Source organism: Schistocerca piceifrons, chromosome 5 (assembly GCF_021461385.2).
Source record: "Schistocerca piceifrons isolate TAMUIC-IGC-003096 chromosome 5, iqSchPice1.1, whole genome shotgun sequence".
Taxonomy (NCBI): domain Eukaryota; kingdom Metazoa; phylum Arthropoda; class Insecta; order Orthoptera; family Acrididae; genus Schistocerca; species Schistocerca piceifrons.
Window position 1 is genome coordinate 552593098 of NC_060142.1, and position 19411 is coordinate 552612508.

Below are 19411 nucleotides of genomic sequence, written 5' to 3' on the forward strand. Positions count from 1 at the left end.
CATTGGTCATAGGATATGGTGCGAGCATTTGAGCATGTAGACTGCAGCTGAAGTCAGTTTTATTAGTCAAAAGAGCTCAATGAGGAGTGTTACTAAAGGGCACCTACTGCACCACCCCGATTGATGTACTGTTAGTAATTCCAGGAATATGTTCGTTTTCGTTAGACTTGGAAAGTAGTAAAAGTGGAGCTCTGAGTAAAATGGAAGTACGAAGGACATCGGAACTGTGGGCGGTACAAAAAAGTTAATATGAGATCATATATTATAACTGTGGCAAAATAAATGAGACACTTCGGGTAAAGTCAGAAGAACATTTTAATTTTTCCCTAACATCGGGAAGAGACTAAAAATGAGATTTCTTAATCCGGCGAGTGGACTGATAACTGACTGATTATGGCTCATATGTTATGTATCTGTACAAAGTTAAAAGACAGGTAGTTTGATAGTTGTGCCTGTGGCAGTTTGGGTACACACTGTGAGACTGTGCGCTCTACGAAGATGCAGCAGGTATTGGCCGTCAGGCATTAAAGATGCTGGATCCCAAAGCAGCACTGAGGAAAAAGTCAGGCTGGCGCATTTTTGACGATACTGCAACCACAATATCTAGCAAGTCCAAGGAAACTTCATGTGGCATTCAACCAAACATCAGCATGCTGTCAGCCTGGTGTCTAGACAGTGTACTCTACAGATGGAGAGAAGACAACTGAGTCCAGAAATCACTGAATTCAATGGTTTTTCAAGAACTTACGTGGTGATGTAAGTGTGAAATCTAAGACTTTCCAGCTTATCATGGAATTGCTATTGTTAGTGTTGTCCTATACCTAAGGAACCCTGCCAACAGTGCCTGCTGACTGGTGTAGTACGAGGGTGGACTCAGTAGTGGAAACAATCATCTGCAATGTAAATGCACCCCAATAAATGAACAAAAATGGAAGATTCTGTAGTACTAACAGCAGCAGTAGTAGTTGGGTAACTGGTTAATGGTTTTACTGAGTTTTATAGAGGTAGAAAGTAACTATAGTAGTAGCATGCTGTTATTATTCACTAAAGTTCACATGTAGAGACCTCGTTCTTCCTTGCAAAAGATTAACAAGCAGATAATAACCTTGTTCTTAACACGGGCTCTCCTCGAATACTTTGTTATTTAATAACAAAATTTTACAAACAAATTGACGAGTTTGACATGACAAGACTCTTTCTCCCTTGGTGGCCAATCTTTTATGAAAGATTTTGAGGAAAATACATTGTATTCTTCAAGTTTCAACTCTGTAACCTTTTGGAGGTGCGTAGATGACACTTTGGTGGTGTGGCCCAGTAGCGAAGAGAAATTGCATAAATTTTTCGATCATCTGAATTCCATTCATGGGAAGACTCAAATTACCATGGAGATGGAAAAGTACAGATCCCTCAGGTTATTGTAAAACCAACTGCACCCTGGGACATTTTGTCTTTCACAACCCAAGACGCAGACCTGCACCAGCAAGCAAACAACTACCACCTTCCTGCACGGACCAATGGTGCCCTGAATACACTTGTCCACAGAGCACATATGACTGTTGATAAAGACCTACTACAGGAATAACACAAATATCTAAGAAGTTTTTGAAGATAATAGCCATCCATCATGGAATCTTTGCAAGGCTCTGCATTTTAAAGCAAACATGCATGTCTCGCCTAAGGAAACTGATAACGATTCAAGTTCAGGGCCTTCCTGCCATTCATAAAGACTGCCTCTTCTAAAATAAGATGTATGATATCTAAACATAAAGTCAAGGTTATTTTTCTGTCAGCATCAAAGACTGCCATACTCGCTAGTTGTGTGATGAGTTGACTCAATAGGAGACAGTGGTGTGTTAATTTGCCTGTCAGTATGGTTTCTCATGTATTAAATATTTTACATACCGTTGAGCATTGCACAGAACACTGACGCTATAGACTATCCTCCTGCTACAGCCTGATACATCTGCCATGGCTGAGCGCTGTAGACAGGCAACGTACGCTGTAGACTATGAGAATGTCCCGATTTTAACATGTTTCATACTTCTCAAATTCAGTTTCCAGGGAAGCTACTGAAATACATTTCATAAATGATTTAGTTAATCAAGATGATGTTTTTAAACCTTGACAACATGTGGAATCCAGCACAGGCAGTAGTTAACTCTCATAAACAACAATACTTATCCCTAGTAGATGATAATTTGTGAATCACCATCCTTTACAGAGTGGTCTTAGCAGCATGTATCTCCACTGGCCATGTGGTATTTCTTCTACTGTTATCCGCTGTATACTCATACACAACTGGTTCATCCTACCGGCAGATATAAGGTGGAAGGGAGTGTTTTACCATCACTTCAAAGACGGCTGAATGATTTACAGTCAAAATATTAGGAGCAGACAAAATTTGGTTACAGCCAAATTTCCAGAATTTTATGAATCAAGTACTATGTCATGACAACATCAAGATTCTCATTAATACCTTTAAGATAACTATGTGGAAACATTTTGTGTGCAATGAAATGAACAGTTGTGTAAACATTCATTCCACCAATACAACTTTTTGTTAACACCAAGTCCTTGTGATTATTGTGGCTGACTATAGCATAATCTTTAATGTCAAATGAAAGAAAAGTAGCAGTCAATCAATTCCTATGTGGAATGTTTCCCTCTATTATAACCAAAACAAATATACAATCTCTCTTTCATATGAAAGTACCAACACTTCGCTTATGTACTTTTGAAACAACTAACCACTCAGCAATTGTTTTAAACCGGAATTTACGTATAAAATGAAAGACATCTAAATATGCAAAAAGCTTGGGATTTGTATAAAAGATTACCTATGTGTATGTAAGAAAAAGGAAGAGAAAAGGAAAGAATGTGAAAGAAACTAATTCATGTATCAATCCTACCCTCCTATGTAACTGTAGAGCTAAGCTTTAACAGGCAAAAGAAACTCAAAGTTATAAAAAAATGGTATTACACAAAATGAGACAGAATTCGATATACAGCATCAACACACAAAATAGCTAGAGGATACACTTATTGATAAACTGATAGGTAGGGCATCTGACATCAAAATGAAACCCTACAGGGGAAAAAAGGTGAGAGTAAAATGAAGGAGAATATTTTGAGACGAGTTGGGAATATAGAACATTCACAGTAGTGAAGGACAGATACAACCAAAAAGAATTGGAACATTTCTGGCACAACTCTGCCTATAATTCTGCAGTTTTAAGTAACAGAAATTTATGGAATTCTTTCAAATCAATTAAAAAGATTACACAAATGTAGCACTGCAAAGATCTTCCATTTTGATTTTTTCCTTAACTGCTTCAAGGAAATAAAATTGTGGCAGGCTAAATTTAAAACTTACGAGATACTGAGTGTTCCATGAAGTCTTCAGTACCCTCGTAGTCTCCCTTATTAACTAGAATTTCATGTAACTTGCTAAGCAATGGGTCTTCCAATTGTATCTCAGTGTGCCTTTGAAGAGCTTCAAATGCTTCATTATAATTATGTTGGCGGAAGTGTTTCAGACACAGTCTCACTACTTCTCTCTCCTTATACTGTAAAAATTAGGCTGTGTTACTACTACAGTAAACAAACAAAATAAAAGTATGTAAACCAAAAATAATTTATGTGCACATCATTTCACACATCAGACATTTTAAAGGGCCACACAGAGCTGCAGCCAAGTTAACACTAAAATGCCTTCCTGTGATCTACAACATGATACTAATTGGTACAACTAATTACCATAACATTTAACTGATTACAAAAGTAACTAAAGATGAGTCAATAGCACTTTGTTAGACAATACAAGCATTGTTACACTTGCAGATAAATATGACACCTCAAGGGGGTGCACCAATTTTTGTACCACGAGTGGGCGTGCGGAACACTTTGTATACAATTAAAGAATAGCTGTCTTCATGTTACCAAACATGAATGAGCAAGTTTAATTTTAGTTTAATTAAACAACAATAAAATAAACTTTCATTATATGAGCTAAATCACTGTTTAAGTACAAAATAATAAAATAAACTTATATTGGTTCACTCTGCTGCTGAATACAAGTCTTACCCTGTAGTAACGACACACTCAAAGCATTAAACAGCGCAGTTTCATCAGATCACAGCCACCTGCCTATCAGATTGCAAGTTATCTTGTACACAACTGCCTCATTGTGGGATTGTGCTCCTAGCTCCGAATCTCGGCCATTTTTCTTGCCCGGGTCGTACATTTTTTTCTCACCTAGCATGCAGTTTATTTTATGTTACACTACACAATTTAGCACTGGTTTATCAAAAATGAAGGAATAGGAACAGGCTCCTTGTTGTAACGCAACAATGGAATGGTACAAGACAATGTTATTTGTAGTTGGTGCTTTTTATACAAAGGTGCACCCACTCGAGGGTTAACAAACAACCAGATACAGAGGTGCACTTGTTTACAACCTCAACAATAAGAACCACAATTGTAAAGGTTCCGACAAATGTATTGTTGTTCTGTAAAACAAAATTATATTTTTAGGTCATTAATATGCCTTGTCAACAGCATCTATTACAAGGAACACAAGAGATTGCTTTACCTCACCATATCAAAATTGTACAGCTGATCTGTTCACTGCAACCAATATTATTAATCAGGAATTACAGTTGGCTATTATCATTACTGCCTACGGTAGTAATCACACAATAAATAGGCATATGCATCACCCCATAAATTGGTAGCTTATAACTAGAGTAACATATTACACAATAACATAAATATATATGTGATGTAAGGCTTTCCCAGTCAATATGCTGTTTGAAGGTGTCTCTGGTGTCCAGCCAGATACGATCGTCGAATGCCTACAATATTTTGGCGAATACCCGTTCGCCATCATCCACCCTCTGCCGCTAATGTTTATCCCTTGCGTCAAGCTGCAATTCCATGTGCCAATGGTGTGCGGAGTTTCCACTTGCACCATTGCTCTTTTATAAAGCTTAGTATTGGTTTCCAGGCCTTACTGAGTTGGTAACCAGTGTCCCTGTTGATGAGGTTGTCTGTTACGCAAATTTCTGTGGCCTCTTTGAAGATACAGTCCCAGTAGTTATTTGTGGAGGCCAGTACTTTTGTCTAGTCGTAATACGTTGTGTTCATGCAATGTCCCGCAAGAGCAGATCAGCTTGGCTGGCCTAAGCAGGTGTAACATTGATGTTCTTTGCATCAATCTTCCACCGTACAAACTGTTTGGCCGATACAGGATTTGCCACAGCTGCATGGAATTTGGTACACAGCCGCATTCTTAAGCCAACATCGTCTTTCACCATTCCCAGTAAGGCCTGCGTCTTAGCCGGTGGTTGGAACAGTGTGTCGATCTTGTGTTGCCTGAATGGTCTTCCTATTTTTGATGACACGTTGCCTGCAAAAGGTAGAAACGCCAGGCCTTTTTTCTCTTCTTCCATTTGTTCTTCATCTTGGTCCCTACTGTGCTTTTGTCAGGATGCCATTTGGATTTGGCAGTTGCCGTATCCTTCTTGCAGAGCACAGTCTCCAGGTGTTTGAGTTCTGTTGATAGGTTCTGTTTGTCTGAGATTGTATGTGCCCTGTGTATTAAGGTGTTAAGCACTCTGTTTAGCTGAGCTGGATGGTGGCAGCAGGAAGAATGTAGGTGCAGGTGAGTGTGTGTAGCCTTGCAGTACACACTGTGACCTAGCAAGCCATCTGACCTGCACTGAACCAGGACATCAAGAAAGGGTAGTTTTCCATCTTTCTCAATTTCCATAGCCAACTGTATATTATTATGGATGGAATTTAGATGATTTAAAAATATTTGTAACTGATCCTTTCTATGTGGCCAGATTACAAATGTGTCGTCTACATATATTTGCACCAACACCTCCAATTCTCCCAATCACTGAAACAACACCTTCAGCCGAACACGCAATCTGAGGGCTACCAACAACAAGGCTGGAGAAATCGGGAGGGAAATGGGCTGGATTATTTCAGGAGCTACACCGGCCAGAAGCACTATCTCCAGAGCAGAGAGAACACCACTGTGCAACCTCAGACAAAATGCAGAGAGACTTATTCTCCCCAGATGACAAGGAGAATGCTACTTTCATTCTTGAGAGATGTGGCTATGAACAGAAGATACTGCAATTACTAGATGACCCAGCATATTAGAAAATTAAAACAGACCTGACTAAGAAGAAACAACTAAGCACCTCCAACTTGCTGAAAGATGGCATGCTTGAGGATAAGGACATCAACAGACTTCACCAACACTCAGCAGTAGCACTGAGGATATATGGCCTTCCAAAGATGCACAAAGATGGGATGCAACTGATATATAGTAACATAGGGGCACCGACGTATCCCCAGGCCAGCATCTGGCGAGTCTCCCTGGAAGATTCTATCAACTTAATCGATGAGAAAATCGGAGCAGAGCTGACAACTTTTCAGGCATGTGTTAACATCAACCTACTTTGTCTTCAATGGGCTATACTACGAACAAGTGATGGAGTGGCTATGGCTGTGGCTGTGGCTGTGCCCCCCCCCCCCCCCCTCCCTCTCTCTCCCTCCAGCGGTAGCCTACCTATTCATGGAGAGTTTCAAAGTAACAGTCCTGGAGACTGCCAAACTTAAAACTGTATGTTCCTTCTGATATGTGGATGACACACTTCTAATATGGTCACATGGTAAGGATCAACTACAAATATTTCTGCAATAACTTAATTCCATACATAACAACATACAGTTCAATATGGAAATCGAGAAAGGTGGAGCACTACTCTTTCTTGATGTCCTGGTGCAGTGCAGGTCAGATGGCTCGCTAGGTCACAGTGCATACTGCAAGGCTACACACACTGACCTGAACCTATATGCTTCCAGCTGCCACCATCTGGCTCAGCTAAATGAAATGCTTAACACTTGGTACACAGAGCATATACAATCTCTGACAAACAGAACTTATCAACAGAACTCAAACACCTGGAGACTGTGTTTCGCAAGAATGGATGCGACAACCACCAAATCCAAATGGCCTTCCGACCACACGAGTGCAGTAGGGACCAAAATTAAGAACAAATGGAAGAAGAGAAAAAAGGCCTGGTGTTTCTACCTTTTGCAGACAATGTGTCATCCAAAATAGGGAGACTATTGAGGCAACACAGGATCGACACAGTCTTCCGACCACCGGCTAAGATGCACAACTTACTAGGAATGGTGAAAGATGATGTCAGCATCAAGAAAATGAGCAAACAGAAAATTCCGTGCACCTGTGGCATAGCCTATATTGGTCAAACAGTTCATACAGTGGAAGATTGATGCAAAGAATACCAACGCTACACCCTCTTAGGCCAACAAAACCACTCTGCCCTAGCAGAACATTGCATAATTACTGGATACACAGCGAATTATGACAAGACAAAAGTGTTCGCCTCCACAAATAAATACTGGGACTGCATCTTCAAACAGACCATAGAAATTCACGCAACGGACAACCTTGTCAACAGAGACACTGGTTGTCAAATCAGTAATGCCTGGAAACCAAAACTAAGTTCTATCAAGGAGCAACAGTGCAAGTGGACATGAGGTCATTCTGTCATAGCCACCAAAGAGATATTGCAGCCCATCCCACCACCTAGCATGGCTTCCTCTTCGCCCACCACTGGAAACACTGTGTGCCATCGTCCCATGGGATAACACCTGGACCAATGAGGGGTAAATACTAGCAGCAGTGAGTGGACAAACCATTGCATCAGCACCACCTGATGATGGCGAAATAATTATTCACCAAAATATCGTGGGCATTTGGCAATCGTATCCGGCTGGACATCCAAGAACCGTCCAAACAACATTAATATCTTCCAAATCATAAAATGTATCATGCATGTATATAGGATAGTTATTAACTAGCATGGTTCATAACAGGTCTATAGTTACCCAAACATTTTAGGCAAAATTGGCAGGGAAGTTCAAATTTGAAAATTAATTTACACATCTAAGGTCAGAAATATTTCAGTGAACCACATCTGACAATTAAAAATAAAACAGAAGAGCAAATAAAAACCCAGTTGTATTTTTAATGACAAATGCAAACAATTGCCACTTGAAAGAAAAAGGAAAAAATCTTAAATAGAATGGTTTCTGCAGACACACAATTCAAATTGGAAGAGATTTTTTTCTGTTATATGTTAAAATGTATGAAAGCAGAACATAAAAGCCACTGAGAGATGAAACAGATGTGAACTGTTCACACTACAGTGTTAAGGTGCACATACAAAATAAGCAAATTACCCCTTCACTATATGCCAGTAAAGTCAGCTTGAAAACGGCAGGAAGAATATTCACATGTTATCTAATAGGATAGTACACAATGGAAGCAGATGGCAGTGCTGACAGAGCTGACAGGTCCCAGCTGACTAACCAGAATGAACAAAACATTCTTTGCATGATTCAGTGCAGCTGTTGGTTGACTCAATAGACAAGGAGAATGAAGGTGCACATACACCAGATGCCCTGCAATTTGTCTCAAATGAGTACCTGTTTATTTATTTATATAATAGAAAGAAACATTCCACATGGAAAAAATATATTAAAAAAAGATGCTGTGACTTATCAAACAAGAAAGCACTGGTAGATAGGCACAATAAAAAACACACACACAAATATCAAGCTTTCGCAACCCACGGTTGCTTCATCAGGAAAGAGGGAAGGAGAGGGAAAGATAAAAGGATGTGGGTTTTAAGGGAGAGGGTAAGGAGTCATTCCAATCGCGGGAGCGGAAAGACTTACCTTAGGGGGAAAAAGGGACAGATATACACACACACACACACACCACACACACACACACACACACACACACACACACACACATCCATCCGCACATATCGATTTTGTGTGTGTGTGTGTGTGTGTGTGTGTGTGTGTGTGTGTGTGTGTGTGTGTGTGTGTGTGTGTGTGTGTGTGCGCGCGCGCGTGCGCGCGCGCACACGAGTGTATGCCTGTCCCTTTTTCCCCCTAAGGTAAGTCTTTCCGCTCCTGGGATTGGAATGACTCCTTACCCTCTCCCTTAAAACCCACATCCTTTTGTTTTTCCCTCTCCTTCCCTCTTTCCTGATGATGCATCCGTGGGTTGCAAAAGCTTGATATTTGTGTGTTTTTTATTGTGTCTATTTACCAGCGCTTTCTCGTTTGGTAAGTCACAGCTTCTTTTTTTAATATGTTTATTTATTTATTTATTTATTGGTTATTTAGCCTGACCCCATTAGGGCCTTAAGGACCTATCTTACAACTGAGCAGGAAAAACTCATATTAAAGATTTCACAAATACTTCACAGTAATAATAGTCATAATATTAACAATGATAATAGTCTTAATAATATTAGCAATGATTATAGCAATAATTGACACTCTAATAATAATAATAATAATAATAATAATAATAATAATGATAGTGAATGGCATAAGGAATTACGTAAATTATTTTAGTACATTTGAGTCTATGATTAGAGTTATTAGGAGTCAAAGAACATAGATGAAGGAGAAGACAGTAGAAGATAGGAAACAATAGGAAAAAATAACATACAAACACAGAACTCTGCTCTCTGCTGACAAGTGCTGACAAGTTGAGGGGTGATGGGGCAGGAAGCTGAAGGGGGAGGGGGGGGGGGGGGGAGAGAGTTGTGTGGCAGAAGGAATTTGTGAGACTAAACTGCAGATTTGAGTATGGGATAGATAGATATTGTGATAAGATGTAGGCCATTATCTGTCTTTTGAAGTTTGTAAGGGATTTGGTTTCTCCGATATTTTTTGGAAGATCGTTCCCAAGTCGGGTTCCTGATATGGAGAATGATTTAGAGAATATGGCAGTGTTATGTGCTGATACAGAGCCAATTTTACTGTGTTGTGGGGGGAGGGGGGGGGGGGGAGGGATGTTTCTGCTGTGCTCTTCAGAAAGTAGTGTACAAGTTGACAATAAATAAGAGAAGATGATAGAGCAAGCATAGGATATGATAGTCTCTATACTTATTGGCATGTAGCCACAATAATTTATTGTAGGCAGGAATGATATGGGATAAAAAGTGAATGCACAAATGTACCGTGCACAAGCAATCATCATCAGTTCCAACCTGTATGAGCTTTTGTATGAAAGTCCTTGGAAAATAGCATCACCATAGTGAAATATAGGGAGTATAAGTGACTCTACAAGCTTCTTTTTAGGCGCAAAAGGAATCACTTCTTTATATTTATGTAGTGAGTGAAGTGACACTGACACCTTCTTACAGACTGCAATTGTGTGTTCAGTCTAATCTAGGTGGTGGTCCATAATTATTCCCAAGTGCAGAAGAAGAAAAGGTTATTTCTGTGCCATTTAGAATCAATAATCAAAATGATTCTCTGTATTAAGGGTAATGAGTCTTTTATGAGTGAGTAAGACTGCCTGAGTTTTAGGTGTGTTAAGCTTCAAACCTAATTTCTGTGCCCAGTCTGACAAGGCAAGTAAATTAGCATTTACATGCTGCATGGCTGGGCACAAGTTTGTTGGGTTTGGATTAGATATAGCTGGTGATGATCAGCTCACAAGTGGTATTTACAGTGGGAGAGACCAGTTGAGACATCATTAACATATAATGAGAATAGTAGCAGGCCCAATGCTGATCCTTGAGGGAATCCTGATACTGGAATCTTGACACTACGTTCCTCCAGTGTGACCTTTTTGGTCCAATCATTACACATTGCTAATGCAATGTGAGGTATGAGTAGAACCATTCTACAGCACTTGAAGAAAAGTTTAGGCTTTTGAGTTCAGCAAGTAAATTGTCAAAGTCCACAGTGGTCAAATGTTTTGCTGAAATCTAAAAAGCATATAATAGTAGTCTGTTGTCTGTCCATGGCTTGTTTTAAATCATCAGTCACTTTTATAAGAGCAGTCATTGTGCTGCCATTTTGCCAGAAACCAGACTGGTGTCTTAAAGGACAGAATCCAGCTTTACTATCATGCTACAGGTGCTAAGTGAGCAAAACAAAGTTCCATTTCTTAATATGAATGTTTGAAAACATGAGAATGCAACAGTAGCAGCATACTGGAAGCAAATGTTTAGCCAAATTAGAGGAACAGGTAACAAGAGCAGAAATATAAAACTGAATGAAGCACAAAAGGTACAGGATACTGAACTTGATAAAGAATACACTAGACAAGATCACAATATGAATTCTGGTAAAATGTTAAAAATAATATTTCATAAGCAAGGAATGAGATAAACTTTAATGCAATTGAGGCAGAACAACATTCTGAAACTGGAACAATTATACCCTGAAAAACACTGTGCACTCCATAACTTTATTTGCATTTTATACAGCATATACCAACTGAGTACAGGCCTACCTTGATGGTTAAGTAATAAATTAGGTAATGAACATGGTTCTGCAACAGACTAAACAGTCAGTTTAAAAAAAATACGGTGATGCATTTACAAGAGGGAATAATATTTTATGTATAAGTACTTGGAATAGGAGAGTACCATTTGGAATGGCTTTTCTTTGATTTATGACATTGAAATTTATCTTTATTTGGTCATACAATTAACAGTTTTTTTATGCACTGAAGTGCCAAAGAAACTGGTATAGAGATGCATATTCAAATACAGAGATGTAAACAGGCAGCATACAGCACTGCTGTCAGCAATGCCTTTATAAGACAAGCAGTGACTGGTACAGTTGTTAGATTGATTACTGCTACTGCAGCTACAAGCTGCAGCTACTAGATTTAAGTGAGTTTGAATGTGGTATTGTAGTCGGCACATAAGCGATGGGACACGGCATCTCCAAGGTAGTGATGAAGTGAGAAGTTTCCTGTATAACCATTTCACGAGTGTACCGTGAATATCAGGAATCCAGTAACACAACAAATCTCAGACATCGCAGTGGCAAGAAAAAGATTCTGCATGAAAATAACCAATTACAACTGAAGAAAATTGTTCAAGGTGACAGAAGTGCAACCCTTCTACCGATTGCCGCAGATTTCAACGCTGGGCCATCAACAAGTGTCAGCGTGTGAACAAATCAACGAAACACCATCGATATGGGCTTTTGGGGCTGAGAGCCCACTCGTGTACCCTTTATGACTGCACGACACACAGCTTTATGCCTCAGCTGGGCACATCAACACTGACATTGGACTGCTGATGACTGGAGACATGTTGCCTGGTTGGACAAATCTCGTTTCAAATTGTATCGAGTGGATGGGCATGTACGGGTATGGAGGCAACCTCATGAATCCATGGATCCTGCATGTCAACAGGCAACTGTTCAAGCTGGTGGAGGCTCTGTAATGGTGTCGAGTGTGGGACCTCTGATATGTTTAGATATGACTCTGACAGGTGACACATAAGTAAGCATCCTGGCTGATCACATGCATCCTTTCATGTCCATTGCGCATTCGGATGGACTCTGGCAGATCGAGCAGGACAATGACACACTCCACACATCCAAAATTGCTACAGAGTGACTCCAGGAACACTCTTCTGAGTTTAAATATCTCCGCTGGCCACCAAACTCCCCAGGCATGAACATTATTGAGCATATCTGGGATGAAACTTCCTGGCAGGTTAAAACTGTGCCTGACTGAGACTCGAACTCGGGACCTTTGCCTTTTGCAGACAAATGCTCTATTATCTGAGCAAGGTTCGCAGAAAAGCTTCAGTGAAGTTCGGAACGTAGGAGGCGAGGTGCTGGCAGAATTGAAGCTGTGAGGAGGGGCCGTGAGTCGCACTTGGGTAGCTCAGATGGTAGAACACTTGCCCGCGAAAGGCAAAGGTCCCGAGTTCTAGTCTCGGTCTGGCACACAGTTTTAATCTGCCAGGAAGTTTAATATCAGTGGACACTCCGCTGCAGAGTGAAAATTTCATCCTGGAGTCATATCCGGGATGCCTTGCAACATGCTGTTCAGAAGAGATCTCCACCCTCTCGTACTCTTAAGGATTTAAGGACAACCCAGCAGAATTCATGGTGTCAATTCTCTCTGGCACTACTTCAGACGTAAGTAAAGCCCATGCCACGTTGTGTTGTGGCACTTCTGCATGCTCACAGGGACCCTACGCAATATTAGGCAGGTGTACCAGTTTCTTTGGCTCTTCAGTGTGACATTGTTACAGGAATACTATTCTGAAAACAAAATTTAGTGTCAATGAAGTGTTTGTTAACACAAAGAAAAGAAGAGCTGAAGGGCCAAACTATGGATCCAAAGGTATCATGATCCTATCCCCAGTCAGTCTTCGGATTTCAATCTGTTGCTTATCACTTCTTTCGCCGTTGGCAATAATTGCTAGTATGAAAAATGCAGAGTTGCACAATAGTCTGGAGCCCACGTTAAACTGTAGGCCCCAATAGCCAGCTATGTAAATGCAATGGCAAACTATCTCCAAAAGTACACAAGTGGGGTATACAAATCACTCTTCAGACTGATGAGAGCTTTTACTTTTTTATGGTTGATTTTCAGGCCTACTTTCAAACTTGTTCTATTAAGTTATTTTGTAGCTGAACTTAAACTCATTCACTGCTAAACAGTACAACAGCATCTCAAAAATTTAGGTAGCTCAGGTATGTTCCACTCCCTTTATTTTCCCAGTTTTACTATCTTAAAACCTTCTCTGGTGTTGCTAAAAATGCTTTTAGCTTCTGGAACTTCCTTGCAACTCATATTTCAGTTTTGAATTTCTCACAAATGTGATGAAGTCTAATGGAATCTGTTAGCACTGGTGTACATGAGTTGAATCAATGCCTTGTTTTTGCCATTATAGATTTTGTTGGAAGTGATCAAATGCTTTCTTAAAATTTATTATTCTCAGGCAGAATAGCAATTTATATTCACTGCTCCATTAATTTCATTCATGACTTGCAAATGGTTCAATGTGCTATAGCTACAAGGGGCGGACAAAAATAAGGGAACACCAAACATAAATGCAGATGCTAGCCAAGCCTGCAGGTCACACTGCTGTATTTGAGCATGAATGGCACCTGTGCAATATCCTCGATTTGTTGCAAGTGTCAGTCACAGTCAGAACATTGATCTGTACAGTTGTGAGTACATTACGTCAGAGCTGTGAGTCCAAACGTGAGGAACCTGTTGGTGCTGTGGTGTAACAGGTTGTTCCACCTCTTCCTTGCAATAAAGTGAAAGACATTTGTGTTAAATTGTTGTTCAGGTGACTAGCACGTACAAAATTTTTATAGTGCATACGCTGAATTTATTAACATTCAAAGTGGGAGCATCACAAGCAAGTGTCTCACGACACCAACCGAGCACCTTCACCTGCAATGAAGGGGTTGTGGCTTGATGATACTGGAAGGCAGAGAACAAAAAGACCTTCCTACAGTGAGAAAATCAAGAAACAATTGAAAGACTCTGAAGAGAAATGTTACTCTCTTATGTTGTGTTACAAGATTTTCTTCATATATGTTGTTCTGAATAACTGATTTGTCACTTCACTTTGTAAATGCAAGAACAACCGAATACAGAAGAGTTCTCCAGAAGTGTATAATGGTACTGCTTCTCAAAATTTCAAGTCAGCATTACGATACCAGTCCAATATCATAAACTGTCTGTATAGTTAAGTGGGTATCATATAGTTCTATATGTCCTAAATTCTAAGTAAATATAATGTTCCAGATTCAACACCAAGTATATTCCTAATTGTTAACTGACTGACACCATTAATCAAAACCTGTGCCTAAGCCAAATTAATTATCGTTTCGTAAAATGGTAATGGTCATTCTGTAACAGTAAAGAACTAGAGACTGCAGAAATGTTAGCATGAAAAATCAATACTTTTAATCAACAAAATGGTAATTTAAAAATCTGATAACAGAAACAGCTTAAAAGTTATTACCAAGCAATGTATTTTCATTTGTTATTTATTTTTATGTCCTCCTCTGTAATTAATATTCTTTGTAATTATGTTTCTAATTAACTCTACATTGTTTACACAACCCAACTTTCCAATTTGTGGAATTCGAGGCCATATCTGCGACTTTTACATATGCAATCAGATAAAGCACGAGTTCTGTACTGCCATTAAATGTTGGTAACAAAATCCATACAGTAATTAATTAATAAACTAGAATAATACGAAAGACATTGTTGTAATTAAAGTTCAAATTGATTTTCATTATTAAAACTGCAGATGTTACTATAGAAATCATGTCATTCGAGTTTGTATTTTAAACCACATTCAGCTGTAATATCAGTTTCTTTATGTTTTTTTTTTTTTTTTTAATTTTAATTGTAAAATCGAAATTGTACCAAATTAATAATGGGTTATTTTGAAATTGCCTGTTAAAATTATATATAAAGGAAGACAGCAGGGCTGCTAGCCTCTCAGTCTTTTGTCTCAGTCACAGTGTTGTATCTCAGTGTGTATTGATGTGCTTTGGACAGTCGGTCTTTCGGTAATGCAGTTTATAACATGTGGAGCACAAATAAATGATAAAACTGAAAATACACCTGAATCTTCTACTTGGCTTGTTTCCACATGCAAATCAAGATCCAGGCAACTAAAAACACGAATTCGACATGTTGGAAGCAGCAACAAAAACAACAGGTTATGTATTATTTTAGTGTACCTTCCACTCATTCCCGTATCAGTTTCACTTTTGAACATTTATTATTGAAAGGAGGGTGGTAGAGGTATAAGTGGTTACATGATTTTTTAGCTAGCTTTCATAGTTTTCCACTCCCTTACAGCCCTTGACCCTCTGTAGATGCTGAAGAAGTCCAGCGGTACAATTAGTGGGATTGCATAACAAATCCACTGAATCAAGAAAACACGAGAAGGCGACAATAAATTTTAAATAAAAGAAAGGCTGCTATGAACATCATTAGGGGGACAGATTGTCAGTGAAGTAGTTGGTGCAGATAAAACCCATAACTCAAGGCCTTTAACATTTCATTTTTGTGCGCAAAGTGAGGGATGCAGATAAGAGGCACTGAAATATGAGAGCTTTTGCATGATAAAAAAGATTTTCATGAAACAATACAAGAACATATCCTGCTGACTGGACCAACCCATAGTAAACAATGAAGAAGATATAGGTGAGCACACGCTGTATTGTCACCCAATATTATTACAATTTTAAGTAGTAGTAATTCTGAGTTTTGGTAAAAACCAAGTAAGTGTGAATTATCACAACAGGAGAAGTATACAAGATAGCTTGACAAGAGCAACGTGAACAAGAAGTAGTATTTACATGTGGAAATAACTGTCAACAAGTTAGTCAAGAAACATTAAGTACACAATTTGGAAGATTTCAGCATGCTGATTCTGAGGCTGTAAGTGCAGCAGTGATCTCCAAGAACAACTCTGCAGCAGCCAACCAACACTATAGCAGTATGGCTTTACTTTGCAGGGTGGCAGCTGGTCAGATAACTATGCAATAACTGCATGGCAGTTGATCATGACATCACTTTGTCTACATGCGACACATTGGTGGTGCAGTACAGCTGCCTGTGTGTCCATTAGGTGAGCTGTAAAAAGTCCCAAGCTGAGGTTTTTTGCCTGCTGATTTGGTGTGTGGCATTAAAGATATTCCTTTTCTTTGTGTTTAATATTGTGAAACAATATTTTGGTGCTATTTAGTGGGCATACTGTTGTTCTTACCATATATCAATCAACACTTGCAAAATTAAGGGAAATTTAGCAGCCTTATTTGCTAAATTAGAAGAATTGCCAAATATTATCAAAACCCAAACGGAGGAGTTAAAGAGTGCAAAACCTAAAAGGAGGAATTAAAAAGTAGTATTACTACAATTCAAACTCAAGGGGAAGGATTAAAAAATAATAATAAAACGAGTTGAGAAGAGTTATCTAATAATATCAAATGGACAAGCATTAGAGGACGTGCAAACAAAAGCAGAAAAAATTTCTAGTATAGAAAATACGTCAGCCAAATTACCTACGGAGTTACAGAGTGAAATAGAGAAACAATGAGAACTGGTAAGGAAGGACTAATGAAAATGGGCATTAGCTGAGCAGAAAGTACAACGTAAAGTTGAATTCGTCATTGTTACACCTAATTATTTGAGCGATACTGTAGAAACCAAAAAAAGTTTAGAAATACTATTGAAGCCAATGGTGAAGAGTTGTCAAATAGCAAGACACATTTAAAAACTAAATGTAACAATATAAATACAAAATTGGATAAACTTTCAAATGCAGTAACACTAATTTTTAAGTTACCTAAGATTTTAAGAGCTAACAGCAGAAAACGAAGTAAATGGATGGATGGAGGATGGAGATGCTTGTATGGGCACATGACAGCAAGATCTTTAGCACCCGCACATAAACAGATTAATACACAAAACAGGAAGATAAAACAGTACATAAAACACAGATAACAAAAATTGGAAAACTATGTATGTATCTGCACAGAAGCACAGAACGAAGTACTGCATCAGTAGTAAAACATTAACGACAAAGGAAGAAAGTGGTATAAGGAGCTAAAACAATGTAGCTGATGGGTGTGGCTGGCTTGGGAAAAAAAAGAGGAGCCAGCCACTCTGCAACACACTAAAATCTCCAGCCTGAAAGTTTAGGTCAGAGTCCAGACACATCACAAAACTTTGTAGAGGAATTTACCTAGAATGTGCATCGGACATATAGAAACATTCATTCCAAAATATCTTGTGATTAACAATGATTTCATAAATATTGTTTATTGTCAACATGCGAAACTTAGTTATCTTCTGCAACATTTATTTTGTTATGTACCCTTCAGGTTTTTAGGTCACATCTACTAAGGAACTGAACCATCAGTTAACAGGTTTACTGTATAGATACAACAATATTGCTTTTCCTGTAAAGTTCAATGAGAGGAAGGTAATGAGAGATTACTTACTGCATTGTACCAATCCAAGCAAGGTTTAACAACATCCCAGTCATCTATTCCACACAGTTCCACAAACCAAATGCTGAAGTTGAAGCTAGGTCCCCAAGACTGGAGTGGCATAATTTTGATGAACCGAAATGGGACAGGATGATCTCTCACAGTATGACGCAACTGAAATGTTTCTGGTGAACTGTCATTCTTCAAGCCACTGAAACAAAAATATCGAACCTTGCCCTAAATGTAAGAAAAATAGTCACATATTGATTCAGTATTCATTCTTTGTCCAATGACCCATTTAAAAATGCTGTAAAATAATTATCAAACATATTATAGCAGAACTAAAATATCCTACATTTAAAATTGAGTAGTAGTAAAAGATTATACACAAGGCATAATTAGTTTTAAAAACCACTTACTACAATATGTCACTTTGCAATACCAGCTAACATAAAATGTCACAGGAATAGTGTGACAACGACTTTCATTGATGCAGAAACTACAGTTTGTTACTTGATAAGTGAGGCAATATTATGAAGTAAAGTAACCACAATCACTTTTTTCCACACCTCCAGATGCTGCTGATGCTACTGATGATAAGCTTTTAGCTGCTGGCAAATGGTTATTAGAATGTTGTGCCCTGTATGGGAGAGCAACAGTGTGAAGGTGCCTTGGGTATTCAACAAATTTTATATGCTAGACATACAAGGAGGATATGCAATCTAATAGAAAATAATGATCTCCCAGCCTCAGAAAAAAATAAGAGTGGGACGGACAGAACTTTAATGTCTCTGTGCTCACCCGAATTCCCTCTTCATAGGCTACATTGAGGAGACACATACTGTGCAACCATAATAAAAAATGAATCTCCAAAACTTAAAAAACTCATTTTGTATGCTTCCCATGTCTTGTGACTAACACACAGTAAAACATAGGATGCTTTCAGGACCTGTGCTTTCAGATATCTCAGATGTAGCAATCAGCTAAGTTTATAGAAACTTCCTGGCAGAATTAAACTGTTTGCTAGACTGTGCTCAAACCTGGAACCTTCACCTTTTGCTGCATGTGCTCTTACCAACTGAGCTATCCGAGCATGATTGATTACCTGCCCTCACAGCTGTATTTCCACCAGTATCTCATCACAACCCAGTTTCAATCCTCCAGGAAATTTCAAATCAACACATATTCCGCTGCAGAGTGAAAATTCATTCTGGAAGCGATGCGTATTATGAAGAACAAGACCTAGCACCCTTGCAAATTTCTAAAATACAAAATGGTGTCCCTCATTCTAAAGTCTGGAGGATTAATATTCATTGTGAATGTTTGCAAAGAACATCCTCTTTATTGTGGGGTGACTAAAAAAAAAACATAAAATCTTCTGCAAATAAAGACCGTTGCAACAGACTTCTTACTGTGGACATTACGTATTCGGATAGCCACCTGGAATGTGAAGACACTCACTCAAAAGGCCTGGTAAGATACAAGAAATTGGGAATGAACTAGATAAGTATCAAGTCAAAATAGCAGCAATACAAGAAAC

The 19411-nt window shown here is 38.8% G+C and overlaps 1 protein-coding gene across 3 annotated transcripts in view; it reads right to left on the bottom strand.

Moving 5' to 3' along the window:
• The window catches only part of LOC124798331 (muskelin), a 135973-nt gene that overhangs the window by 89745 nt on the left and 26817 nt on the right, over positions 1-19411 (bottom strand). For all 3 annotated transcript variants that reach the window (XM_047261683.1, XM_047261682.1, XM_047261684.1), the window contains exons 4-5: positions 17884-18082; positions 3374-3566 (exon numbers count right to left, since the gene is read on the bottom strand). In XM_047261683.1, the coding sequence (XP_047117639.1) occupies positions 3374-3566; positions 17884-18082 (392 nt within the window). The remainder of the gene's footprint in view (positions 1-3373; positions 3567-17883; positions 18083-19411) is intronic.